The sequence below is a fragment of the Rhinolophus ferrumequinum genome, chromosome 11 (assembly GCF_004115265.2).
Source record: "Rhinolophus ferrumequinum isolate MPI-CBG mRhiFer1 chromosome 11, mRhiFer1_v1.p, whole genome shotgun sequence".
In the NCBI taxonomy this organism is placed as follows: Eukaryota; Metazoa; Chordata; class Mammalia; order Chiroptera; family Rhinolophidae; genus Rhinolophus; species Rhinolophus ferrumequinum.
Genome location: NC_046294.1, coordinates 88365632 through 88390034, shown reverse-complemented (window position 1 = coordinate 88390034; position 24403 = coordinate 88365632). Strand labels below are relative to the sequence as shown.

The 24403-nt window shown below is 49.8% G+C and overlaps 2 protein-coding genes across 7 annotated transcripts; both read right to left on the bottom strand.

Moving 5' to 3' along the window:
• Positions 1 to 2175: 2175 nt before the first annotated feature.
• On the bottom strand, positions 2176 to 11620 carry HINFP (histone H4 transcription factor). Of its 5 annotated transcripts, none has more exons than XM_033121233.1 (10): positions 11495 to 11620; positions 7238 to 7422; positions 5629 to 5858; positions 5256 to 5367; positions 4934 to 5086; positions 4326 to 4433; positions 4118 to 4238; positions 3893 to 4031; positions 3676 to 3800; positions 2176 to 3128 (listed from the first exon to the last, which is right to left on the bottom strand). In XM_033121233.1, exons 2-10 carry the CDS (start codon positions 7410 to 7412, stop codon positions 2705 to 2707), a joined length of 1587 nt encoding a protein of 528 aa, XP_032977124.1. In that variant the 5' UTR covers positions 7413 to 7422; positions 11495 to 11620; the 3' UTR covers positions 2176 to 2704. The 5 variants fall into 5 exon arrangements, with proteins under 5 accessions (XP_032977124.1, XP_032977126.1, XP_032977125.1 ...); XM_033121235.1 differs by having other exon boundaries at positions 4326 to 4403; XM_033121234.1 differs by lacking the exon at positions 11495 to 11620 and adding an exon at positions 11058 to 11472.
• A 3281-nt stretch (positions 11621 to 14901) lies between these two features.
• C2CD2L (C2CD2 like) lies at positions 14902 to 23956 on the bottom strand. Of its 2 annotated transcripts, none has more exons than XM_033120951.1 (14): positions 23220 to 23956; positions 21108 to 21203; positions 20616 to 20735; positions 20338 to 20448; positions 20120 to 20236; positions 19916 to 20027; positions 19666 to 19774; positions 18941 to 19005; positions 18724 to 18851; positions 18459 to 18633; positions 17638 to 17739; positions 17363 to 17499; positions 16990 to 17275; positions 14902 to 15980 (listed from the first exon to the last, which is right to left on the bottom strand). In XM_033120951.1, the coding sequence occupies exons 1-14, from the start codon at positions 23571 to 23573 to the stop codon at positions 15769 to 15771; spliced, it is 2124 nt and encodes a 707-aa protein (XP_032976842.1). In that variant the 5' UTR covers positions 23574 to 23956; the 3' UTR covers positions 14902 to 15768. The 2 variants fall into 2 exon arrangements, with proteins under 2 accessions (XP_032976842.1, XP_032976843.1); XM_033120952.1 differs by having other exon boundaries at positions 17363 to 17496.
• Between the last annotated feature and the right edge of the window lie 447 nt (positions 23957 to 24403).

Here is a 24403-nt window from a genome sequence, read left to right as displayed (position 1 = left end):
GATGTCCGCAACCCTGGGAGCCTATGGCAGCAGGGGATCACCAAAAAGTAGGTGACGCCTGCCATGGCCAACAGGGCAGTGTGCCATCCAGAGGCTCAAGAGGACCATCAATTCACCGGAGGTCACATGTCTCCCAGGCAGATTGTTTCCTGTTCCCGGCGCCACTCCTCATGGGCTTCCCTTGACTGAGTTTTCATAGGCACAAACTGTTCCACCATTATTCGGAGGGTTTTGGCCGACACCATACCCTGCTTGCTGCGCCATGTCAGGCGGGGTTTCAGCTCCCACTCCCCGCACCAGAACGCAAGATATGGTGAGGCCAAAAAGGAACACCAGCGGAGCCATAGATAAGGGGAGTCATACCATTATATTGTCGCTGGCGGCTGGGTTAGAGATACAGGAAGCAGGAGCCAGACAATCTGCAGCCTGCCGTCTGCCTTTGCCAACCAACCCACCCCTTAGCATAACCACGGTAGTTATATTAGTGGCTAATGGCTAACTGTTTACAGCTGATGGCCATCTAATAACCGAGCCAGCATCTTTCCACATGAAGCCGAGCCTGGAAAGTGCTCTCCTGGCTCTGTCCCCACATTGCTATAAAGCCCTTATTTCTTGCCTGCATTTCACCAGCAGCCATCTGCTTGCTGTCTCTCTCTTGCGATTTATATTCCCCATCATTACCAGAATCACGACTCTAAACCTTTACATGGTTACTCTGGGTGGTCCTGCCTTCCTTTCCATCTTGTCTTTCTCCACATCCTGCGCCCTCTGTACTACACCATGAAGTACCCCTTTAGGTTTGTTTACAAGCCTAGTTTCTTCCATCTGGAATAACCTGCCCACCTTTGTTAATGGTAGCTCTAATCTCTTCCTTGATGAAGCCTTTCCTGATCCCTTACCCAAGTAATACTCTCTACTCCTATTCTGAACCTTTTACATGAACCCTGATAGGCTTCTATTTCTATCACTCCACTTATTTACATCTTTCCTTGCCTCTGTACTACAAGTCTCTCCAGGCCATGTCCTGGGTTTTATTATCTTTGTATCCTTAGCACCTGTAACAGTGCCTGGACTATAGGAGGAACTTGGTAAATGGCTGACGGAATTAATAAATTTTCTTTCCTATTTCCTTCTGCAATAAGCAGTGTTTTGGCCTTTTTAAAAAGGCCCAGAGGGGCGATCAGATGGCTGTTGGTTAGAGCGTGAGCTCTGAACAAGGCTGTCCATTTGATTCCCACATGGGCCCGTGAGCTGCGCCCTCCACAACTAGATTGAAGACAGAGAGCTGCCGCTGAACTTCCAGAGGGGCGTCCGGATGACTCAGTTGGTTAGAGCGCGATCTCTCAACAAGGTTGCTGGGTCAATTCCCGCATGGGATGGTGACTGTGCCCCCTGCGACTAAAGATTGAAAACGGCGACTGGACTTGGAGCTGAGCTGTACCTTCCACAGCTAGATTGAAGGGCAACGACTTGGAGCTGATGGGCCCTGGAGAAACACACTACTCCCCCATATTCCCTAGTAAAATTTATTTTTAAAAAAGGCCCAGAAATCCCTGTTGGGCAGCTTCCTGCCCATCCAAGACCCCTGACAATATTTCCTTGACCTCGCCAGAGTAGCAGAGACCCTAAGAATGGACACAGGTTGCTGTGAAGTGGCTGGACTGGTCTAAAGAAATAGTTCTTATTTTGGAGGGTTTCAACCTCTTTGAGAAAAACCAGACCCTTTCCTCAGGAAAATGCACTCACACAATATTTTCTAACTTGGTTCCTGGATCCCAAGTACCTACCATTCCCTAGGGTCTCCAAGTCCACCTTCCACAGCCAGCTTCCTTCCTAATCCCATAGCCCCACAGGTAAAGAACCCCTACCCCAGAGGCACTGGGTTCTAATCAGGACTAGAGGGTGTGGGTGTGGTCAGGTACTGTATCTTCCTGGTTAGCCCCACTCATCCATTCTAGAGTGCTGCTACTGCAAACTCATGACCTATGCTTGGGATCTCCAGGGAGATGGCAGATACTAAGAAAGAAACGGAGAAGTTTGACCAAAGAGGGGGTGGGGTGGGGCAGAAGACAGTGATTCCCCCCCCCATGACTAAAAAGGGAACAAGCCTAATTACTCAGCTCCTCTTCTGGGTGGCTGTGTCTCATTACCTAGTTAGCTGTCACCACACATAAGGAGAAAATGAGTGTTTCTTTTATTACCAAAAACAACTATTATATACACACTCAGTGCCTCCAGCCCCAGCCCCGAGGATAACATGAAGTCCTTGGGTTGGAGGAGGAACCCTTTAGAGGGAAATGGCTGCCTGGTTCACGTCTCAGCTGGTTATGATGAAAGGGCTCCTGCAGGGACCAGTTGTGTCATCCCCTGGCCTAAGAAACCCTAAAGATGGGAATGGATGCAAGTTGACTTAAGGATTTTAATGGCTGTTCCTGCAGGGCTAGGGGTTATGGTTAAGCCCGTCTGTAAGAACACACATAGCCAGGGGGTCCTCCTCAAAGAACCCAAACTCCTCAGGATCCTGACATAGTCTAACAGAGAAGGGAAGTCCTTAGAGTCTGCTGAATGACGCAAGCTGAATCCAGAGTGGACCACACTGCTCTCAGCATTACTCCTAAAGGGCAAGGCCTGCCCACAGGGACCCTGCCAGCAGCCTGGCTCAAACCCCAGGGCCTGGGGTAGGAATGGTGGGGTTCTGCAGCCTTCACACCATCTGGATTTCTGGCTCCTCAGCTATTCCCTGAAGCTTTTCCATGATGCTCTCTGAGGGAGACTCCGGGGCTGGTGGGTGCTCTGCCAGGGTTTCAGACAGCACATAGTAGACAATCTCTTGCTCGCCTTGGGCATTGGTCTGATTCACCACGTGGATGACGGGACTAGGGGTGTCCTGAGAGGCTGAGTGGGCTGTTCCCTCGCCACCCCTGCCCTCCTCCTCCTCTTCGTCGTCTTCTTGGGGTCCTGGCTCCCCTGGCAGTGTTTCTAGAATGATGCCCTGCAGGCTGCTCTCATTCAGTGATGCTCCCAGGCCCGATCCTTCCTGTGGTTGACGCAGCAATTGCTGTGTCAGCTCCACACTCTCATAGCGAACCAGCTGCAGTCGCATGTACCCATCTTCATGCTCCTTGTACCTGGTGAAGTAGGGGCACAAAGGGCAGCAAATATGGGCAGGGGGCAAAAGAAGTGGGCTGGAGCTTGGCAAGGTTAAGGGACAAATCTGAGGGATGGAAGAAGCCCTGCGATTCTAAATGACAGGAGTTGAAGACAAAAAGGTCTTTATTGGAATATGTAGAAAAGGGAAGAATCAATTACTGAAAATGGAAAATGTTATATAGAAACCAGGGATGGGGGAGATGAGGGAGGGGAGATAAATTGTTTGTGTTGGAGGGTAGGGGTGTCAAAGGATTTATGAGGTGGCCATGGGGCTATGGATCAGGACCCTTAGGCTCTAGTTCTACTTTTGACTGCAGAACTTTGGGCACCATTTATTGGGTTTGGCACTGTGCCTTGGAATCAAAAATCAGAAAAGTAATCTTTGCCTCACCGCTATTGTCCGAGTTCCTTGAGCCTAATGGAGATGGTGGACATCAAAGCACTATCAAATTCAAGGATTCTAATTTGTTGAAATGGTATGGGAAAAAACTGTATGAATCTAGGGTGGAGGGTTGAGAAACATACCGAAAACGGGGGTGCCCTGAGGGCCACTTGAACTGGTGCTTCTTGCGAAGGTGCACGGTGAGGTTGTTGCCCCTTGTGAAGCATTTGTCACACACGTGACATTTGTACCGTGGCTCTGAGTATCCCTGATGATGAGCAGAGGGAGAGTGAGGCCAGCTCTTCACCCTAGGTTCCCCCACACTTTTGCTAGCCCTCTCCCACCACCAGCCCCACTCACTTCATGTACTTTTCGGTAATGAGACTTGATAGAGCAGAGGGATCGGGCACTGAAGCTGCAGTTCTCAAAATCACACCTGTGCACTGGCTCCTTGCTATGGGTATCCAGGTGCTTCCGGAGGTCGATCAGATTCTTACAACTGCCAGGAGGAGTCAGGAGGGATTGGAGGGCATGGGGGACCCTGGAACATGAGTTCTCTGATTTCTGGCCCCTGGTTCCCCTTACCTGTAGTCACAACAGTCACATTTGAAGGGCCGGTCCTCGCTGTGGCGAAAGCGCATGTGGTTGCGGAGGGAGGATGGCAGCGGACAGGTCATGTCACACAGAGGGCACTTATAGTGATTCACTGAAGGGAGTAGAGAGGTGGCTGTGATTTGAGGGCTAATGAACTTTAGAGGGTGGACAGGGAGGTTGGGGGCAGTCAGCTACTCACCATGGTTACGCATGTGGTCTCGCAACAGCCGCTCAGTGGCAAATCTCTTGGAACAGTGGGAGCACTGGAAGCGTTGCTCTGGGGTGGGGCAGGCAGAAGAAAGGGTGGCTGTGGGGGATGTTGGCGAGGCACAGAGAGGAGAATGAGTCCCGAAGAAGGGAACCATCCCAGGCAGAAGGGAACCACCCAAAGAGACAGGGGAGCTTAGGGAACTATGGATGGACACAGTATCATGGAAAGAGCATGGGATTTAGAATCAAAAATCTGGATTAGAATCCCAGCTTGACCACTTACTATCTGTGTGATCTCAGGTAAGTGATTTAACCTCTCTGAGCCTCAGTTTCCTCATCTGCAAAAAGGGGGATAAGAAGCCTACCTCATGGGGCTGTTGTGAGGATTCTCTGAGATAACTGATGGGGAACACAATAAGCCCTGAATAGCAATGTCTAATGAATCTGAGTCAGCAGAGACTGTGGCAGGTGACTGAGCCCTAAAGATAGATATAGTCAGTTGCAGATACCTTCAGTGGCCCCCTCTCCTGGGAATATGCCCCAACTCCCACCACAACCAGGACAGCCTGCACCCACACCCCTTCTCTGATTGCTTACGATCCAATGAGGTCTGGCGACGGATGTGATCTAAGAACTTCGTATTGTTGGCAAACATACCCCCGCAAGTGGGGCACGCCACCACTTTCTCCTGAGTATGGCTGCGGAGGTGCTCACGAAGCTTACAGTGGTCCTTAAAGGTGCAGGTACAGCCTAGGAAGGAAGGCCTGGTCAGGCTCCAGCCACAAACCCAGAGTAGGCTCTGGTATCCCCAAGTCTCTCCAGATAGCAGCCAACCTTGCCCTACAGGACTGGTCCCATCCCTAGTCCCTCAGCAACTCCAGGGTTTCTTTAGAGGCCAGAAGTTAAGGAGTGGCCCTACCTTTCCAGCCACACAGCACCATGTGGTTGTCCTTGCCGACTGCTTTGTATTCACAGCACAGGCTGTGCGCTTCCACGTGCCGATAGAACCACTCGGGATTGTCGAAGGAGCTCTGTGCCAGGAGCAACTTGGGGTAAGGACTGAGGGTGGGTGGAGGGACTCTTACCCTTATGTGTCCAAAGGGGCCTTCTCAGCTCTCTCCCAAATTAACTAGGTGCGGACAGAAACGTTTGACCAAGGGAGCTACCCAGAAATGAAGGAGAGATACTAGCAGGAACCTCGGGAATATAGGGCATCGCTGAAAGGGTCAAGGCATCTTGAATTAAAATCTGCAACTTCCTTCTACCCCCTCCTACCAGCACTGCCTGCTGACCTCACAGTGCTCCCAGAGACACAGGAAGTGGTCGGGGATGTCAGGGATGATGTTGCGGCTGTGGAAGTCCAGAATGCAGGGGCTGAGGTCCGCCTGGCTTTTCAGGGCCTGCAGCCCCCACTGTTTCAGCTTGGTGTGGTAGCAGTGAAAGTAGACATGACGGATGAGATCAGCAGAATTGTCCAGAGAACAAAAGCCACACTCCTGCCACAAGCAGGAAAATTCTTCATCTGCAGAAAGGGGTTTAGAAAGAAGAGTCTGATACCTTCCAAAGCTCAGCTCTCCTTCCATCTGTGGCACTTAGCAGTAAGCGAGGAGGCTGGACTCTGACCAAATTACAAGTTCATTCAGCAAATACCAGTATTTAAATCACCACTAATTGTGCCAAGTGCTGGGGACATAACAATGAGTAAAAGAGTAAAAAGCCCTTATATAGCTTTTAGTCAGGAAGAAAAAACATCAAATAATCACACGTATAAATATAAAACTGCAACCAGTCATAAGTACTACAAAGCGGGGGTGTGGTACTACAAAACAAACAAGAGCTAATATGAGGCAGAGCTATCTTGGAAGTGTCCCTGTGTTGCGATCTAAAGGGTATCTGTAAACTAGGTGAAGAAGTGTCATCTAGGTAGGGGGGCGGTGTGTTCAAGGCCCAGTGCCAGGAGCTCAGGGACGGCAGGTGTGACTGGAACGCTGCTCCCTGAAGAAGACACTACCTCCCAACCTGGGACACCTCCCACTCCTTCCTGTCAGACTACAAGTCCTCCTCTCCACCATGTTCTGCTCAAGATCTGTATTCTCCAGGAAAGTCTATCAACTATTCCAACCCACTTCCTATCTCTCTAAACACCATATTTTCAATGCTTTTTAGGGGTTTACTTGTTTTGAAAAGCAGATACTTTAAAAAAATAACAATCTCCTAATTTCTCTTTTGTATAAATATTACTTGACCTTTGAAACAATTATAGTTCATAGTCACCCGACTTCAAACAGAATTTGAGGTGGGGGAGAGCTGCCTCTGTACTTTATAGAACAGTTTTTCAAACTGTTGTGACCTATTAGTGGGTAGTCAAGTCAATTTAGGAGATTGCAAACCATATTTTTTATTTTAATGAAAGAGTAAGATAGAACACTTCAGAGAGCATTTAATAAAGGCAAATATTGTTTCCAGTATTTTTTAACTTTTGTGTACAGGGTTGTGATGTAAAATTTACTCCTAACAGGTGGTTTCAGTAAAAAAAAAAAAAAGAGAGAGAGAGAAACACCACCAGAGTGGGAAAAAAGCAGGTAGCCAATAGCTTGTACAATATGATCCTTTTAAAAAAGATAAAATCAGTTATCTAATTTATGCAGAGAGAAGTCAAAAAGAATGTTCACTAAAGTACTGTCAGTAATTGCCTTTTGATGGGAGGATGGAAAATTCATTTTGAAAATCCTTGTTGAATGAGTTTTCTATAAGGAGTCTACAATGTTTTTTTATAAACAAAAAAAGCACAATTAGGAAAGTAAACCACCATTCTTCCAGGCTGCCTTCTCCCTCTGTGGAAAAGACATCAGATTTTCCACTTTCCCTTGAGCTTCTACTTCCTGTATCTGGCTCCCTTACCCAGTGGGTCCTCCTCTCCCTCCTCTTCCTCCACGGAGCCATGCAGGTATTTCTGCAGGTGCTGAGAAACATGCTCACAGAACTCCTCCATGGCCGAGCACACAAAGGAGCAGGACCCCCACTCACACTGCAGCCCTAGGTTCTCCTTCCGCGGAACCTTCCCAGGGGGCGGCATGGCCTTCACCCTACAGGGGGAGGAAAAAATCCACAGCTGCAAGGAGTTCGCCCAAATGCAGCTGGGGGTAAACAGCTGGGCAGGCAGCCTGCCTTAGAACCAGCAGGTGTTTTTCCAGTGACCCCTGAGAAACCCTGTGCTTTTTCAGTAAGGATGAGTAGCATTTCCTCAAACCCCTGGAAGCCTGTCTGATATTCTCGGGGAGGGGCAACACAAACTAACATTATTGAGCACATGCAAGGCACTGAGCTAAGAACTTGAAGACATTTTCTCATGAAGCTTCAGAGCAACCCACCAAGAAGGAATTATTCCTATGGGAGGCAGAACAATGCTCAGGTTCAAAGAGATGGCTCTGGAGAAGGACCTGAGTTCAAATCCAGGCTCCTCGGTCCACCAAGCTATGTGACCTTAGCCAAGTAACTTAACCCTTCTGCTCCTGAACATTGTCAGCTTCAAAATGGGGTAACAAAACCTTTTTTAATTTCACACTTGCTATATGTCAAACACCATACTAAGCACTTTATTTATATTACGTCATTTAATTATCACTTAACCACCCTATGAGGTAAGCACTATTTTTAACTTTATAGATAAGGACCTGAGGCTCAAAGAGGTGAACTGTTTTGTTCAAGGCCACACACTAGTGGTGTGGTAGGGTCAGGACGGGCGGACTCCAAAGTCTACATTCATACAGCCTGCAAATGAACCCAGAAGCTCCTTATTTATTACTGCATCATGTCTAACTGCCAGACTTTCAAAGTGCCATACAATCTTACCTTTGCCTCACCTATCCAATGGTTTACTCCACCATGCCCCTAACATTCTATGAACTAAAATGTAGATTCAATTTGAACTTAAAAGGCTGTATCTGTCTAGCTGATACCGTACCTTGGGTGCATAGTGTTAGGCATGCTCAGGCATATCATATTTGTTGAAGAACACTGAATGAAAAACTGAAGGTTCTCAACCTTTATAATGCACACAAACGCAGAGTTCTCCAGCTCCTCTCCTAGAGATCTGGATTCAGGAAGGCTGGCATTAAGCCTAGAAATCTGCCCTTTTAACTCAGCACCCCAGTTCTGATGCAGGCAGTTCTAGGAGCAGAGTTTGAGGAACAATAATAATTTCCCTCATTAAAACAAAATACTGCAAGCAGAAGTTCTGGGGGTAGAGAGGGTACTAGGAGGTCTTGACTCTGCCCTGAGTGTTATCTCGAGGATTCTCACTGCCCCCACCATGGTCAACCTTGGAAGGGAGTGGGACATTGTTTCTTATGGCCTACCTGAGACAGATGGAACCTCTGAAAAAGGCTTCTAGTACATACTGAGAGGAAAAAATACATAAAAATCCTTCATTCCTACAAGTACAGGAACCTACTATATCTAACTACTCACCAAAGAAAACCCTTTCTAATCTATAGCCTTCGCTCCTCCACCAAGAAGTATCCAGTCACCTTTGATACTCTGGGGTGTACATGGGGTTGTGGGGCTGCTGGTAGACTACCAATGAAGCCCTATTAGGGAGAAAATGTTAACTACTTTTATAATGTTGTGGTAAGAAAAGTAGGGAAAGCCTTCCTAAGACAGACATAACAGCCCAAATCTTCTCTGACTCTCTACTACCTAACAGGATCAAGTTCACATGCAAGGTTCTTCTCCAACTGGCCTCAACTTACTTCTCCAGGAGCTAGGTAAGGAAACTAACAGATATTGAAGGCCTACCAGATGTCAGCCCTGTAGTGAAGCCTCTCCAAACTTTACTTCATTTGACGTAAGAGTGCCCTGATTCTAATCCAAAGATCATACTCTTCCCCCACACCATGCTGCTTCTCTGGTCTCTTCTCCCGTCCCCTTACACCTCTTCCGTTCTGATTCAATCACCTTTGTCCCTAAACACACTACATTCACCTAAAACTCTACCTAAGCGACTTCTACTCACCCTTCAAGCCCAAATGTCGCCCCCTTGGCAGACCCTTTCTCAATTCATGCAGGTACATCCACCTACAGTATTCTACTTCCTGTCCCCACAGCACTCTGTATCCAACTCCATTACAGCACTTGTTACAATGGAATGGAAGGTCTGTCTCCCCTAGTCTAGGAGCTTCTCAGGGCAGAGACCATCACTTCTTTATTTCTCATTCCCAGCATCTGCAGAGCTTTGTGGACACTCTCTGGACACTCAATAAGTATCAGGATATGATTCCATTCCAGGAAGCCTTCCTAAACTATCCTGCCCCTCAGATTATTCTTGCCTCTTGGTTCTACAGTTGTCATAGCTGACACCAGAAAATCTCAACCCTATTTTTATGCTATCCATGGTCACTCATGGTATTCTATTCTCATTTATCCAACTGCACAATATTAGCTACTTCTGAGCAGAAATCGTTTCCAACCCGTGTCCCTCTACTGTGCCCAGCACAGTGCTGAACACAAATATTCTAAATACATAGCTGTTGTTAGACTGGTGCGTAAGGCCCAGGAAGCTGGCTATTCAGAATCTAGAATGACTTGAAGCTTAGCAAAACTCCCCGAATCCTTCTTTCACTGTCTCCCAGCCTTCTTTACTTTCTCTCCCTGTGCCCTGCTTATTTTCACCCTGGGAAGCTGTAGGACTGAGTGACTAAGTGATCACCCCTCTTTCTGTAGGCAAGGAATGCAAATGAGGCAACTTGTATACTGGAGAGGGCATTGGACCAGCTGTCAGACCTGGGTTCAAGTTTCTTGTCTCAACGATTTTCCTATGCCTAGAATGATATAACAACGATAATTGTCAAGCAGTGTTCTAAGCATCTTATTTGAATCAAAACTCACTAATACAAGAACCCTAATGAGGTAGGTGCTATTATTATCCCCCTTCACTGAAGAAATGGGCCCAGATAGGTTAAGTAATTTATCCAAAGTCACAAAGTTAGGAAGTGATGGAAACAGAATTCAAAGCCAGCGAATTCAGCTCCATTTTCCTCCTACATCTGCCTGTCTTACCTCTCCTTATCTCCTTCCCTCCTCCCTGTAAACAACGTATCCGTATACACAATACCCAAAACATGTTTTATTAAGCAGTTATTTTGTCAGTTTCATCCAATAAGCTGTGAGCTCCGAGAAAGTCTGCCTTGTGCCCTGTTCAGTTCTAACTGCAGGGCCAGCACTTACCTACTATGGGCTCTTTTAATGTTCAAGTAAATCTATAACTTATTATTTTTGGACAAATCACTTAGCTTCTCTAAACTTGTTTCCTTAAACGTAAAATGGAATACTAATATCACAGCAACGGGTGATGGACACAACAGATTTGGTTAGAAAGCTCCAACATGTACTAGCTGTGTGACCTTAAGCAAGTTACTTAAGCCCAGCTTCCCATGTAGCACGGGAATAATTACGCCTATCTCCTTGAACTGATTTATGGACTAAACTAGGTAACAGATATTAAAATGCTTAGCATAACACACCGCTAGAACCCAACAAGTGTTAGCTATTCGTATTCTGGCCTGAGGGTGAGATGAGTTAAGCATTAATTCTACAAAAAGGTCAACAAAAGGACAACCCTAGGGATTCTTAACACTTCATCACGAGTCATACAAGGCACTGAATGAACCCTGCACGGTACTGAAGAAAAGGAGGGACCCAGGTCCTGAACCTAAGGACTCACAATTTGGCCGGAGAGATACGACTGACGTGTGAAGACAACGACCAAAACAAAGCACCCGATGAGGGCTATCAGGTCAGAGAGAAATCCCAGTGGGCAGGCGAAGACGGAAAGGCTTGCCTTGCCCTAAACGGTGGGGACCCCGCTCCTGGAAGGACGGGTAGAATTCGGAGAGGAGACCGTCCCGGAGGGTAAAACTTCTCCCTCGCAGCCCCTCACGCTTCCTGAAGTCCTTCTCCCTGAGACGTGGCGGTGACCGTGCCCCAGCCGCAGGGGATGAGAAAGCAAGGTTAGAGGCGGGGCTGCAGGCGCCAGGCTGACCAGCGTGGCCCAGCTGCAAGAGGAAACCTCGCTGAGGCGACAAGGGAAGAGCGTGGCCTCGAAGCCTGCCCAGAGCGCAACTCCCGACGCATCCCCGCCACTCCAAGGGAATAGCTTACCGTCCCTCGGCTCCCGGGTCTCTCCAGCTCTCCTCCCACCTCAGACCATTTCCGGGAGGGCGCTTGAGCGACAACCAATTGCTGCTCTCAGATCCTCTAACAGCCAATAGCTACTCCCACTGATGGAACTGGTGCGCATCAAAATACGGAAGGGGCGGGAGTAAGGGGGGGCGGGCTGCCGGGAAAGTGGAGTGGCGGGCGCCGCGGGGACCCAAGGGCCGGAATTCCCCCAACTGCGCAGGCTCGGCGAGCGAACAGCACTGGGCCTGCGCTGGGCTCGGGCTGGGCGCCGAGTGGGGTCTTCTGTTCTGGTTTGGTTCACTGCGTTAGCTGGCGCGGGGGCAGCGGGGTGTATCTCGGCCCTGCATACTTCTCCAGCTGTGTCTTAAGTCTTTCTCGACCTTACTTCCTGATCTCCAGTCCAAAATGTCTTTGCCTCTCCACACCTAGCCGCCTTTTATCTCTCCTGCCTTGTGCTTGCCACTTCCTCTTCCTGGAACAATCTTTTCCATCACCCCATCCCACACATACGTGACTGATTCATTTTTCTGGTCTCAATGAAGATGCTCCTTTTTGCAAAAAGTCATGCTTGACATCACTTTCCTGTATTTCCTCATTACAGCTCTATCACGTTGTATTGTATTTGCCTGTTTGTCTACATTCCGCAGTAGACTCAGCTCAGTCTACTGTGCGGGCGGGGCTTGTATGTATTCTTCACCTTTGTAACTCCATCACTTAGCCTAGTGGCTTAAACTCAGTAAGGGTTCAAGATATATTTGTTAAATAAAACCTGTACCTTAGTAAAGTTCATTGGGATTGATAGTTATTTTATTGTTACATTTTTCTAACAAAAAAAGCCTATATAATTTATACAAGAAAACACATTAAATGTTTAATAAAAATAAAGTGAACTTAAAGACACCATTAAAAATTAGCAAAGTCATAGTAAAATCAATAATTTGGGGATGAAGTTTATTAACAACACTGAATTATAACTTTGTCCTTGTTTTAAAATAAGGGTTTTAAAATATCCAATAGTAAAATTTATTAACTTTATTCATTATCATATAGTAATATTTCACGAACTGCCAATCTTATTTTAATTCAGATTTATACCACTAAAGATGGCTATTAGCTTTAATTTAGCAATTTCATGAAGTAAAAGTTCATTCACAGAGCTGTGCAGAGTCAAATAATTTTTACTGAGTAAAAATCTCAGAATAGTTCTGGGATCCACACATCTTTTCAAAATTTGAGGCAGTGTCTTGTGTCTAGCACGGTTTTCTTTCATCTCAATCTGCTTCTCTTGAAAATAAGCCACAGTTTGGCTGGATAACTTAGACACATTCTAAGATTTGTTCTTTAAAAGCTACCACAAAACTTAAGGCATAATTCATACTCATCAAAAGCTGTGGATCTCAGGGTGGTCAGTTAGCTCAGTTGGTTAGAGCGCAGTGCTCTTAACAAGGTTGCCAGTTTGACCCCTGCATGGGCCACTGTGAGCTGTACCCTCCACAACTACTAGATTGAAACAACTACTTGACTTGGGTCCTGGGAAAACACACTTAAAATAAATTAAAAAGTTAAAAAAAAAAAAAGGTGTGGATCTCTTCTGTAAGTGGATAAAATTGATTAAATTCTGATTAAAATGGATACAGTTGATTAAATTCTGTATCTCTTTTGCATTTATTTTTAAAATCCCTATTTTTGAATCAGGCTTTTCTTCAGTACAAAATATGTGGTTCCATTGAGCTCTGGTCCGCTCAGCACTGGAAGCTGAGCACAATTTCCAGTTACCATCCTTTCAACCCACAGGTCCAGTGGGAATCTGAATACCTGCCTTCGCATCAACAAAAGTTTCTTGTGAAATTTCGAGTTTGGTGTTTGGCTGTCTTGTCACACTGGTAAACAAACTGCTCCTCTGTGAATTACTAAGATTTGCATTTCTTAGATCAGGGGAAATAGCTTGATAGAAATCTGAGTTTTCATGACACAGAGTTGAGCATATTATATACAAATTAACCAAATATCCACACTCTGCCACGCTTTCTAAATAGCCCATATTCTGTAACTAGTACGGACAGGATCATGGAGAATATTAACAATTCCATACTGCCTACCCAAAGACACATGCCCTGAACTCCCTGTGATATAGGTAAGTCAGAATGGCAAGGCTGGGAGTGACCTGAATAATTATCTAGTCCACCCCTCCTTTTAGAGACGAGGAAGTTGAGGTCCAGAAAGGAGAAGTGGTCTCCTCAAGGTCACTTGGTGTGTTTGTGGCACACTCAGGTTCTCTGTCCCTGATCCAGTGCTCTGACATCCTGCAGCAGATTACCTGGCTCAAGCCCTGTATAAGGTCCCAGAGAACAGGAACCAGGAACAAAGTTTGCTAGTATACATAACTTCCTGAAAGTAGCCCACATTTAGGAATAAAAGACTTTTTATTATGAGGAAATCTTTATAAGGCTTTCCCCTCCCAATCTGTCACTTCCGAGGCAACAGTTAACACATCTTCATCACTGACTATATGCCAGTAGAGTACTAAGCACTTTAATCATTTACTTCTCATCTACAACCAAATGATAGCTACTATTATCACAGTCCCCATTTTACAGATGAGAAAACTGAGGCACTCTGAGGTTACATAACTTTCCAAAGGACACACAGGTAATTAGTAGAGCTAATTAGTCAAATCCAAGCAGTCTAGATCCAGAGTCCATGTTCTGGACTGTCATATCCTGGAAGGAGGAGCCTATTCAAGAAAGGGGAATGAAGGGTGGATGGGTGGTTCAGTTGGTTAGAGTGTGAGCAATGGGGCTGCCGGTTCGATTCCAACATGGGCCAGCAAGCTGTGCCCTCCACAACTAGAATGAAGTCAATGAGCTCCCAGGTGGCCACATGGCTCAGTAGGTTGGAGCGCGGGCTCTGAAACACAAGGTTGCCAGGTCAACTCCTCAACTCCCTCAAGGGATGGTAGGCTGTGCCCCCTGCAACTAATAACGGCAACTGGACCTGGAGCTGAGCGCCCTCCACAACAGATTGAAAGGACAACAACTTGACTTGGAAAAAGTCATGGAAGTACACACTGTTCCCCAATAAAGTCCTGTTCCTCTTCCTGTCCAAAAAAAAAAAAGAAAGAAAGGGGAATGAAGATGCCTGTACTAGCCAATTTACTTTTTTTTCTGATTGACTTTATTTGTCATAACTCACCCTTCAAAGACTTTTGTTCTCCCATCCTCTTTCGACATGTCCCTTCCTCCTTGCAGGAACTTCTTAGCAGACCCAGTATGTGTGTCGCCTATGCCACCTCACTATCTGGGCCCTGTGTCTGATTCTCCTACTCCATCAACACCGCAGCCTCACTGCCCCTTTGCCTTTCAAAGGATAACCAGTTGTCCAGTTTATAAACTCCAATTTGACTTTAATAAATTAAATTCCAAGCCATCACACAGCAATGGACATCATCATCTCCCAACATACAGAGGTGCAGCCCTGCTCTTGCTCCATCATCACACAATTTTTAAATAAAGCCATCTGTCCAGGAAGGCTTCCCACCAGGCTCCTGGATCCCTCCTTCCAACAGAGCCACGGCTCATGGAGAAGGCATCAAGTACAAAAATGGTAATAGAGGGGAAGGAGGGATGAGGAGCAGAAGGGGAGGCAGGGAGGTGGGGAGTACCTGCCCCCCATCCCGGGCACCAGCCCGACTTTCTATGAGTTGCCAATGTCCTCAGAGGCAGACACTGGTGCTGGTCAGAGTGGGGACCTGTGGGAGGTATGGGAGCCCCATCCCAAAGGGAATTGCCTACCCTCCTGAGACAGAAAAGAAGGGTTACCTTGGAGAGATGCCCTCTATCATCTGTTCACTGAGGGTCCTGGACCACATATATAAATAGAAAAAGAGAATAAATAAGGGAAGAAGGATCAGCTGAGGAGCTAAGCACCCTGGACTCCTCTGAGGGGCCAGTGTCAACAGCAGGCAAATGGTTCTGAGGAATGGCCACACAGGCCAGGACAGAATCCTCCTCTTACTCCCAGCCATGCACTCCCTCTTCTATGTCCTCAGCAATGGGTGCTCACGTCTCACATGCTTCCCATTGCAAGTACTCTTCCAACTGGCCCCACAGCCCAGGGTAGACAGGGCTTCTTGGAACTCAGAGGGCTTCCCCGGCCCAAGCTGCTGGGAATCCAGGAAGGGGAATGGAATGGGCTGTGGGGAATGGGCTAAGAGTACTCCTGCCCTCTCCTAGCTCCAGAGGCGAGAAGGGCCCTCAGAGCTGGGGGCTGGGGTTGCCATTGGCCTTGGGTTTGGATTTGAAGGAAAAGCGCTTAATAAGGCGGCGAGAAAAACTGCCAGCCTTCTTTCGGACACTAGGTGTGGCCATCGTGTTGGAGAGGTCATCGTGTGATTGGCTCAGACCAGCTTCCTTCTGTCGAGGTCTCCGGCGGAAGATGAGCTTAGTGCCACTGCGCAGGAAACTCACTGTGGGGGAAGAGAGGAGGCTGAGACAGAGAAAGGGGCACAATGGGGGTGCGGTGGGGAGCAGAGAAAAGACCAAGCATGGAGGGGCAGAAGATTCAGAACAGAACCAGGCCCTTGGCCTAGAAACCAGCCTTCCTTAGGAAAGAAAGTAGAGACAAAACATGCCCTTTATCCTTCTTGAGACAAAAATGGTGGTGTTCACGGGATTTTGTGTGTATTCCTGAGTACTGGCCCTGAGGAGCAATGTCATGGGGCCGGCTACTATGTGAAGACAGACTGAAAACTGGGCCTATTTAAAGGCTGAGCAGAGGTCTTCCTAAAAGCCTATAAAATCATGAAGGGACAAAGTGAGTTGACACTGACTTGTTGACCAAATTCCAGGATGTGAGCAGGAAGCGGTGCATCTGCAAAACTTCAAAAAGGTCAATTCAGACCAATATAATGAGGAAGGTGCTTACACAGCAAGCTTTGGCCTTAGGAATCTCAATATCCCAAGACATGATGAAGGCTTAAATCATAGTCAAATACCTTCATGGTCAACAGACTTATTGGCAGAGGAATGAAGATGTGTTTGAGTAAGCCCTTCATCCTTAGTTTTTTAACTTAGTTACAAGTTAAAAAAAAGCACCACAGCTATCCGCAGACTGTGTCACTGCAAGAGGGACACTCCTAGGGTTAGCCCAGGGTAGGATTTCTTATACTCATGAGGGAGAGAGAACAGAATGAAAGGGAAGAAAGAAAGGAAAAAATAAGAACAAGGGAAGGAAGATGTACACTTAGCCCCAGGAAGAAAGAAAAACGGTGGTAAGTGATGCCACAGGATCCAAAGTACCAAGCTCCGCCTCTCTGCTCCAGCTTGGCTGAAACAGGCTGGGAGCTCAGGCGACCCCTTAGGAGAGGAAGGAGAAGGCAAATTGGCTCAAGGCTCCCATGTCCCTAAAGGTCCAGTAGGACCCAGGTCATGATACTGAGTACAAAAGAAGGGGGGGACCTGCCACTATCTCCCCACCTTTGTGATCCTTGAGGCTGCGGGTCTCTAGGGCACCAGTAGATCCTGTTTCCGATTCAACATCATCCACAGATGGCCTTTCAGAAATGTCTGAACGTGTTGTCTCATCTGCTTCCTGGACACTTGTGGGACTGGAAAGGGCCTCTAGGGGTCCTGGGGACATGGCTGGTGGGTCTGAGAGAGGCGAACAAGGACCTCCGCTGCTCCCTGCATCGTCCTGCATTGAGGCTTCCAGAGATGCCGCATAGCCCAAGGACAGTGCCAACTCGTCCTGAGCAATGGGCACCTGGCAGGAGGGATAAGTTTTAACGGGCAGGAATGACCCATTAGGGCTTTCTCCTGATCCCAGCTCCTCTCCCCAGAGTCCTGTTACCTTGGAAACACCAGAGATGATGAGAGTGCTACGCTTGGTGGGTGTCTTCTTGGCTGCCCGCCCACTGGGCTCAGTCAGCTGGCGAATCGCTGTCTCTGCCACAGGGTCCAAGCCGTTGGAAAGGTGGCTGTCCCCTGCTGGGGGTACAAAGGGTGAACAACCTGACTCCTCCTCAGCTCCTCCTTGGACCTGAACTCCTGTGCCCCACCCAAAGTGGTTTTCGACTCTGGGGCCCGGTGACAACCAACATTCATACTTCCCAGTTCCCCACTCACGGCTGCTGCTGTGGGAGGTACTGCTGGGGCCATTGCTCTCACTCAGCACGGTTGTTGTCTTCTCGGTCACCTCCACCTTGGACGGGGAGCGGGAGGGGGAGTCTGGTGGGTGGGGGAGGGTAAGTGAGCTGGGAGGTGCTTTAGAATGGCCCCCACCCCTTATCTTTGTTGTGATACAGACTTTGGTGACTCAGAGGGCAGGGGTGACTAAGACAGATTAATCACAGGGGTGATTAATAAGATGCCAGGGGGACAAAAAGAGACCACAGGAACCAACGGGATGTGGGAAAGTGCCATGGGGCCCTGAGGGTGTGGGGAGATGCCATGAAAATACTGAGAGGTACAGAGATGGCTCGGGGTCCACCGAGGGTAGGGAGAATTCCACGGGACCTCTAGAGATAGGAGAAATGTCATGGAGGGCCGCTGGGAGTGGGAGAAATACCATGGAGGCCACTTGGTGTATTGGAGGATCCCACAGGGTGCTGGAAGGTTGAGGGCAGAGGGAGGAACAATTAGGCAGTTGGGGCTGGGGAAAGGCAGGAGAAGAGACCTGTGAAAAGACAGAGGGAACTTGGGGAGGTGGAAGTGTAACAGTCCCATGTGAGGGGTTGGTAGATCCAGGGTTGAAGAGGAAGGGGAATAGTTGAGGAAATGGAGGGATGTAAGGGAAAGTCTGAGAGAGACAAATATAATTAGGAAGATGTGGCAGGAAACCAGGGGGAGCTGGAATTAGGGCTTTCCTCGCCCTTTTCCTGTCCTGCCTTGGATCTATAGTCCGGGGCCCCTGGCTAGAGCTGGGCTCTCAGGCTCCTCCTCTTTACCTAATTTGCCATCCACACGGGGCCGGGACTGGACAGTGGTAACCGTGGTGACAATGGTGCCATCAGGCATGATGGTCCGGTCTAGCTCAATCTTCTTGGTAGGTGTGATGCTGGGGCGTGGAGTGGAGAGAGTGGGAGTGCCCAGGTTCTGGGGGGAGCCCTCCTCATACTGAAGCTGTCGAGGGGTGAAAGAGCAAAGAGGCTGGGCCTCAAAGACTGCCGTCCCTTGTCTCCTCCCAACTTCCCCCAGGGGTCAGCTTCTCACCTCCACTGCCATGGTGGCTGCGGGTCCCAGAGCTTTCCCTGGTCCAGGGGTGAGTGGGCACACCTGTCTTCGGGACAGTGGTCTGGAAGGGGAGCCCACGGGCAGTGTGGCCTGGCCCAGGAGTTCAGCTGGGGAAAGGGTAGCACTGTGAGCCAGGCCCACGACCAGGCTCTACTCAGCGCCCACCCAGAAGTGCTCCTTTCTGTCCCATACTCACTGTCTCCATAGCCGCTGCTCCTCAGCACTTTGAGGGCCAGCTCTCGGCTCTGGGGGCCCAGATCCCTGTGGCCAAGGGGAGGAAGAGCAGGGAGCGGGAAGGTTAGTAAACGGAAACCCCCCTTGAGCTGATCACAGGCCAGAGGCAGAAAGAGATATACATAAACAACATGATACAAGTATTCCAATCAGATTAATTCCTGCCCTTCAAATACTTTCTCTTCCCAAGAGAAGAGGACACGGCTTGAGTGGAGACCATAATTCTCAGCTGGGCATTCAAATCCTCCCTGGTCTCTTTCCTTTGCTCAAGCTGTTCCTTCTGCCAAGAACACCTTTCTCTCACTCTGTTAAAATCCTATTCTTTAAGGTGTAGTTTAAATGTCACCTTCTCCATGAAGCCTACTCTGATCCTCATTCTCCTACAGGAATTAAGCTCCCCCACCTAAGTGCACCCATGTACTTTTTGTAAACCTTAACTGGGGCACTTATACCATCTTCTTTATATACATCTGTCTCTGCCTCAAGCCTAATATCAGTTCAGGGGTGGGGTATGTATCTTGTTGATGTCTGTATCCCCAGGACCTAGGCTGGGGTCAGGCATACAATAGGGGCTCCCACCAAGGTTTACTGAAAACAGAGCTGGTTCATGCCAGGGCTATGCTGGATGGGGGTGATTCTCAGTCTGACCATGGGAGCAGGGGTGGCGGCAGGGGAGTCACTCCTTACAGTGCCAGATCCTCGGTCCACTCCACCTCAGGACCAGCCCTCGTGGGCTTGGTCCACTTCTGTTGCATGGGGTTGTCAAGTTCAGCTACACAGCAAAGGTCGCCAGTGCCTGTGAGGAAACAGAAATTAGAGGATGTTCAGATACAGACGGGAAGCCACTGCAGAATAGAGAGGCCATACCCTTGGCAGAGGGGCAGGGAGCACCTGCAACCATAGCCCTGGCAGTCCCCCAGTCACTTCTAGCTCTCACCTTCCAGGTCTATTCCCAGGTGTGATGCTCGAAGCTGCCGTAGGAATAACCGGGTAGGTCTGGGGATAGCTGGCTGGGCCTGGGGCACCATAGGTGGCTTCTCACTGGGTACCTAAAAGCAGAAGGAGGTAAAGAGTGACTACTCCGACAAAGTACCCTGGGGATAGTATACCTGTAAACTATTTACTTTGAGTGCCTACTCACCAGAACTTCAGGGGCAGAACAAGCCCTGAGGTTGATCATCATGGCTGGCTGGGTGCTGACAATGGTATCTTTGATCAGTTCCTCAACAGTGGAGAGCTCTACTTGCTCCTCACTTCTCTGCAGGGCAGAGAAGAGGAGAACAAAGAGGTGGGGCCCCCAGCTCTGCCTTCCCTTCCCTGTTCTGCCTCTTCCCGCCAGCCCCAGCCCTGCTCCCATACCTCTCTGGTCTGCAGCTTCGGAAGCACTGTTAGGCTGAGATCTGGGCGATCACTGAAGGCCCAGGATACGAGCAGCCCCTCATCAGGGATTTCCTCCAGGTTGACTTCCAACTGGGGACAGGGACAAAGGGATTGGGTTGTCTTGCCCCACTCCTCTGGCTACTCCCACTCCCCAGGACCCTCCCTTCCCAAAACCATCCCAGAGAGGAACCAAACTGAAAAGGCTGAGGCAATTGAACCGCCCCCTGCCCAACTCCATTTCCCACACTCCCCTCCACCTGTGTTGGTGGCAGTGTCAGTGTGATGTGGTAGGTCTCCATGGAGACAGCAGCGGGGGACTGCTGGGTCACAGAAACTGGGAACATCACCTCCTCAGCAGAGAGCTGGCAATGCAGCACCTGAGACAGGCAAGGCATTGGAGGCAAGGAGTGTCAGGCATGGAGGACGGGTGCTCAATCCTGCTTTGCCCTGCTCTATAATGGGTAAGCAGACCCCTCCCCGCTTCAGTTTTCCTTGAGAGTTCACCTTTTTGGGGTCACAAGCCCATTAAAAGAATCAGATAAAAATCAAAGACTCCTCTCTCCAGGAAAATGCAGATACGCGTACTATATTTTGCACGTAACTTTAGTGGGATTCTCAGACCTCCTGAGGTCAATCCTTGAATCTCTAAGGCATTCATAGACTTCAGGTTAAGAACCCTTGGGCTAAAGGGAACTTTTAGGATCATCCCCCTCAGACCCTAAAGAAGGCAGTGACCGGCAGATCCTTACCATGGTGTGCTCTGATTGGTCTACGCAGGTCACATGACTAATGCTGGCTCTGAGTAGGCGTTGGGGCACCTCCTCAATGGCGATTTGGATGGAGCTCTGAGGGAGTAATGTGGACATAGGATCAGGCCTCTGGAGCTGTTCCCGCAGGGCTGGCCTGCTCAGTTGCTGGCTGGACTCTGGCACTGCTGAGGCCTCAACTGCAGGCTGGCTTCTGACCCCTCCCCCGGTTCAGGGCTTTAGGACAGGAAGTGTTCTCCTTGAACCCCGCCTCTCAAGGGGCCTGCAACTGCTAGGGAGAACTGGCAAGCTAGACCATCTCAGAGACCAGATCACCTTGACCTGAAAACCCTAGATTCCTCCTGGAATACCAGAAGCCTCCCTTTTCTCTCCCTGCCTTCATCTTCACCCCCACCCTACCCCCAAAGAGAGATGCACAGAAAAAAATAATAAAGGTGTTGGTTGCCACCTATATATAATAGCTGGGCAGAGAGAGACATGACTGACATAAGGGTGAAAGCAGTACGGCCACTTATTCAAGACAAGCGCTGGAGAAACAAGGCTAAGCCGTCATCCTCCAGATAAATAGGATGCAGAGGTGCAAGAATATGACTCTAGCCATATTGTTGGAGATGAAGACAGCTCAGCATGGCCTTGGGGAACTTTACCAGAGTGGAAAGAAAAGTAAACTTGAAGGGCTCAAGGTCCAGAGAGACCTGGCTAATTCCTCAAGGCAGACAGCAGGGTGGTATTAGGAAGCAGAAAGCTGCTTAGCTTAGGTCTTGAAAGAGCTTCCTAATTCTTCCACAGCAGTGGAAGCAACCTACTGCAGCACCATCCAGGAAACAGAATGAGATGAACTGAGGAAGGGGCACAGACTGAGCTGGCAGCTATTCCTTGGGTCTTGGGACAGGAGGAAACAAATCCCCAGGGCTCATTTGCCGGGCAAACCAGGAGAAGCCAATTCTCTGTTCCTGCAGTTGTCTTATTAGAAGGCCAGGCCCAGGGAGATGGGGAAATGGATGCTTGGAACCCCAATCTCCCCACCACCTGCAAGGGAGGCCAATGTCCAGCTGAGTCACCTGCCCTAGGGAGTCACTCCTGACCCAGGGACATAGTACAGGGAGAGCTGGGTAGAGGGGTGAGTTCAAGATGTAGACTGACAGATGCCATCTGGCTTTCTGTTGGGCAGAGGAGACAGAGCAATTTCTTGTGTGGCCATTTCTGTTTCCAGACGTGTGGGGAGCTAGTAAAGCTCTCACACTACTGATGTCTGGAAATGGAGAACCCTCTGAGCAAAGCCTAATGGATGTGAGAAAAGGAGAGATTACTGAGCCAGGATGGGAGGGGGTCCCATATGAAAGGAAGGCCTTTACCTCACACCCCACCTCTCAATCTTAAGACCGTGCTTCCTGCTCCACTTCCTGGGAGGCCAGATGCCCACCAGTGGTGCAATGGGAGGAAGTAGGCTGGGCTGGTTTGTGACTGACCCTTAAGGGGCAGCTCCAGGCTCATCTACTGGGAAACGCATGGACTGTCAATATGCTCTTCACCTGAACTCCTTTCTCTGGACTCATACACTGCAGATGAGCATGGAGAATGTGTTACTGTAGCAGGGAAATTACTGAGGGGTGAGGGTGGGACGTAATTCATGCTCCTTGGGAATCTGCCTGATTACACCAGGGATTTTGGACAGGAAATGTTAACTAGGTGTGGTGGCAGGAGGACCAGGCAAATTCCTTCCACAGGGCACCTGTCTCCCTTCTCCGCCCCCCCCCCCCACCCCAACACAGCCAGAACACAGGATAGGCGGAAGTGCCCTCAGGCCCAGGGATTAGCGTTGCTATGAGAACAGCAACTTGTGCTTGGGTTTGGAGCTAGAGAGTACTTTGACCACAAGAATAGCGAATTTGGGACACAGCTGGATTTGGGACACAGCTACAACCTCTAGCCTCCCCTGCACCCTTTCCTCTGATCTGGGAAAAGAAGAGATGCCATGGGATTCCCAGTTGATCCCAACCCCCATTCGGCCCTCCTGCTATGAACAGTTTTCCGCCCCCGCAAAGGAAAGGAAAGGTTGAGTGAGGGGCTTCTATGTGCTTCTGTCCAACTCACCCCGTCCCTGCAGGCCTGCTCGTTGAGCGCTCGCACCCAAGCCCGCTGCCAGTTCTCCCGAAAAGACTTGAAGGCAAAGAGTGACGCTAGGAGGCCCTGAATGCCTGGCTCCTCCGGGGCGGCGGCCCGAGTAGCCCGCAGCCGCAGCAGCGAGCGCCACACGCCCAGCTCCCGCAGGGAGCCCGCGGGCTCAGCAGCTAAGGCGGATCTCGGAACCCGGGACCCGCGGGCCCGCACCAGCCACAAGCCCCGGGCATACTGCAGCAGCCAGCCGAACACCGTGAGCAGCGAGGCGGCGAAAAGGATCAGCAGGGCCGCCCAGCCCACGTCCCACTGCCCCCAGCCCAGATCCATGCTCCGCGCGGGCTCCGGTCCCAGTCCCACTCTCGGCTAGGGCTCAGCCGCTGCCCCGGGGGAGCATGGCCCGGGTGGGCCGAGGGGCGGGGGAGGGCTCCCCCGGGGCTGGGCGCGCGGGCTTAGGGTCTCTCCGGGGCTGGTTGCTCGGGACTAGTGGGTTCCACAGAGGCAGTCCTGGGGGTCGCAACGCCGGCTGCCTCTCTCGGTGGTCCGCGTCGCTCCTGGGTTGGTCCCGCAGCCCCAACAGGTTAGCGGCCGGCCAGCGCCGGACTCCTCCCAACCACGGCGCGGGCCCCGCCGGACCCGGGCGGGGACTAGTCTGCAGAAATGCTGGGGCTCGCTGGCCGGCACCGGCGCTGGGAGGGCTGCGTGCGCAGAGCTGACACTGACAACACCGCCGGCGCCCCACCCCCACCCCCACCCTCCCTTAAAGGAGCCAGACACGCGCCGGGCGGGGTTTGGGGAGCCCCGCGCTCCAGCGCTGGAGGAACAAGGGAGGACTAGGCGGGAACCGAGGAGGTTTGAGGTTGAAAATAGGCGGGATCTTCGACCACCCAGCCCATCCTGGAATAGGGGTTACTCCCCCTTCCCGAGCTCACCGCCGGAGTAACTTCACTTACCTGAGATGCTGCCTCTGCTTTTCCCTATGCTCCTTAGATTTCTATTAATTCGGACGCCTGTGAGGTTAAGAAGGAGGCGACCCCTGTGGACAGCATTGCCCCTTCTCCCAACATCCCCTAGGCTCAACAGCTTCTTGGTTCTCATTTCCTGGTCGAAGTTAGACCCTCCTAGATATAAATGCCCGGCAGAGGTCCAGCTGATACTGA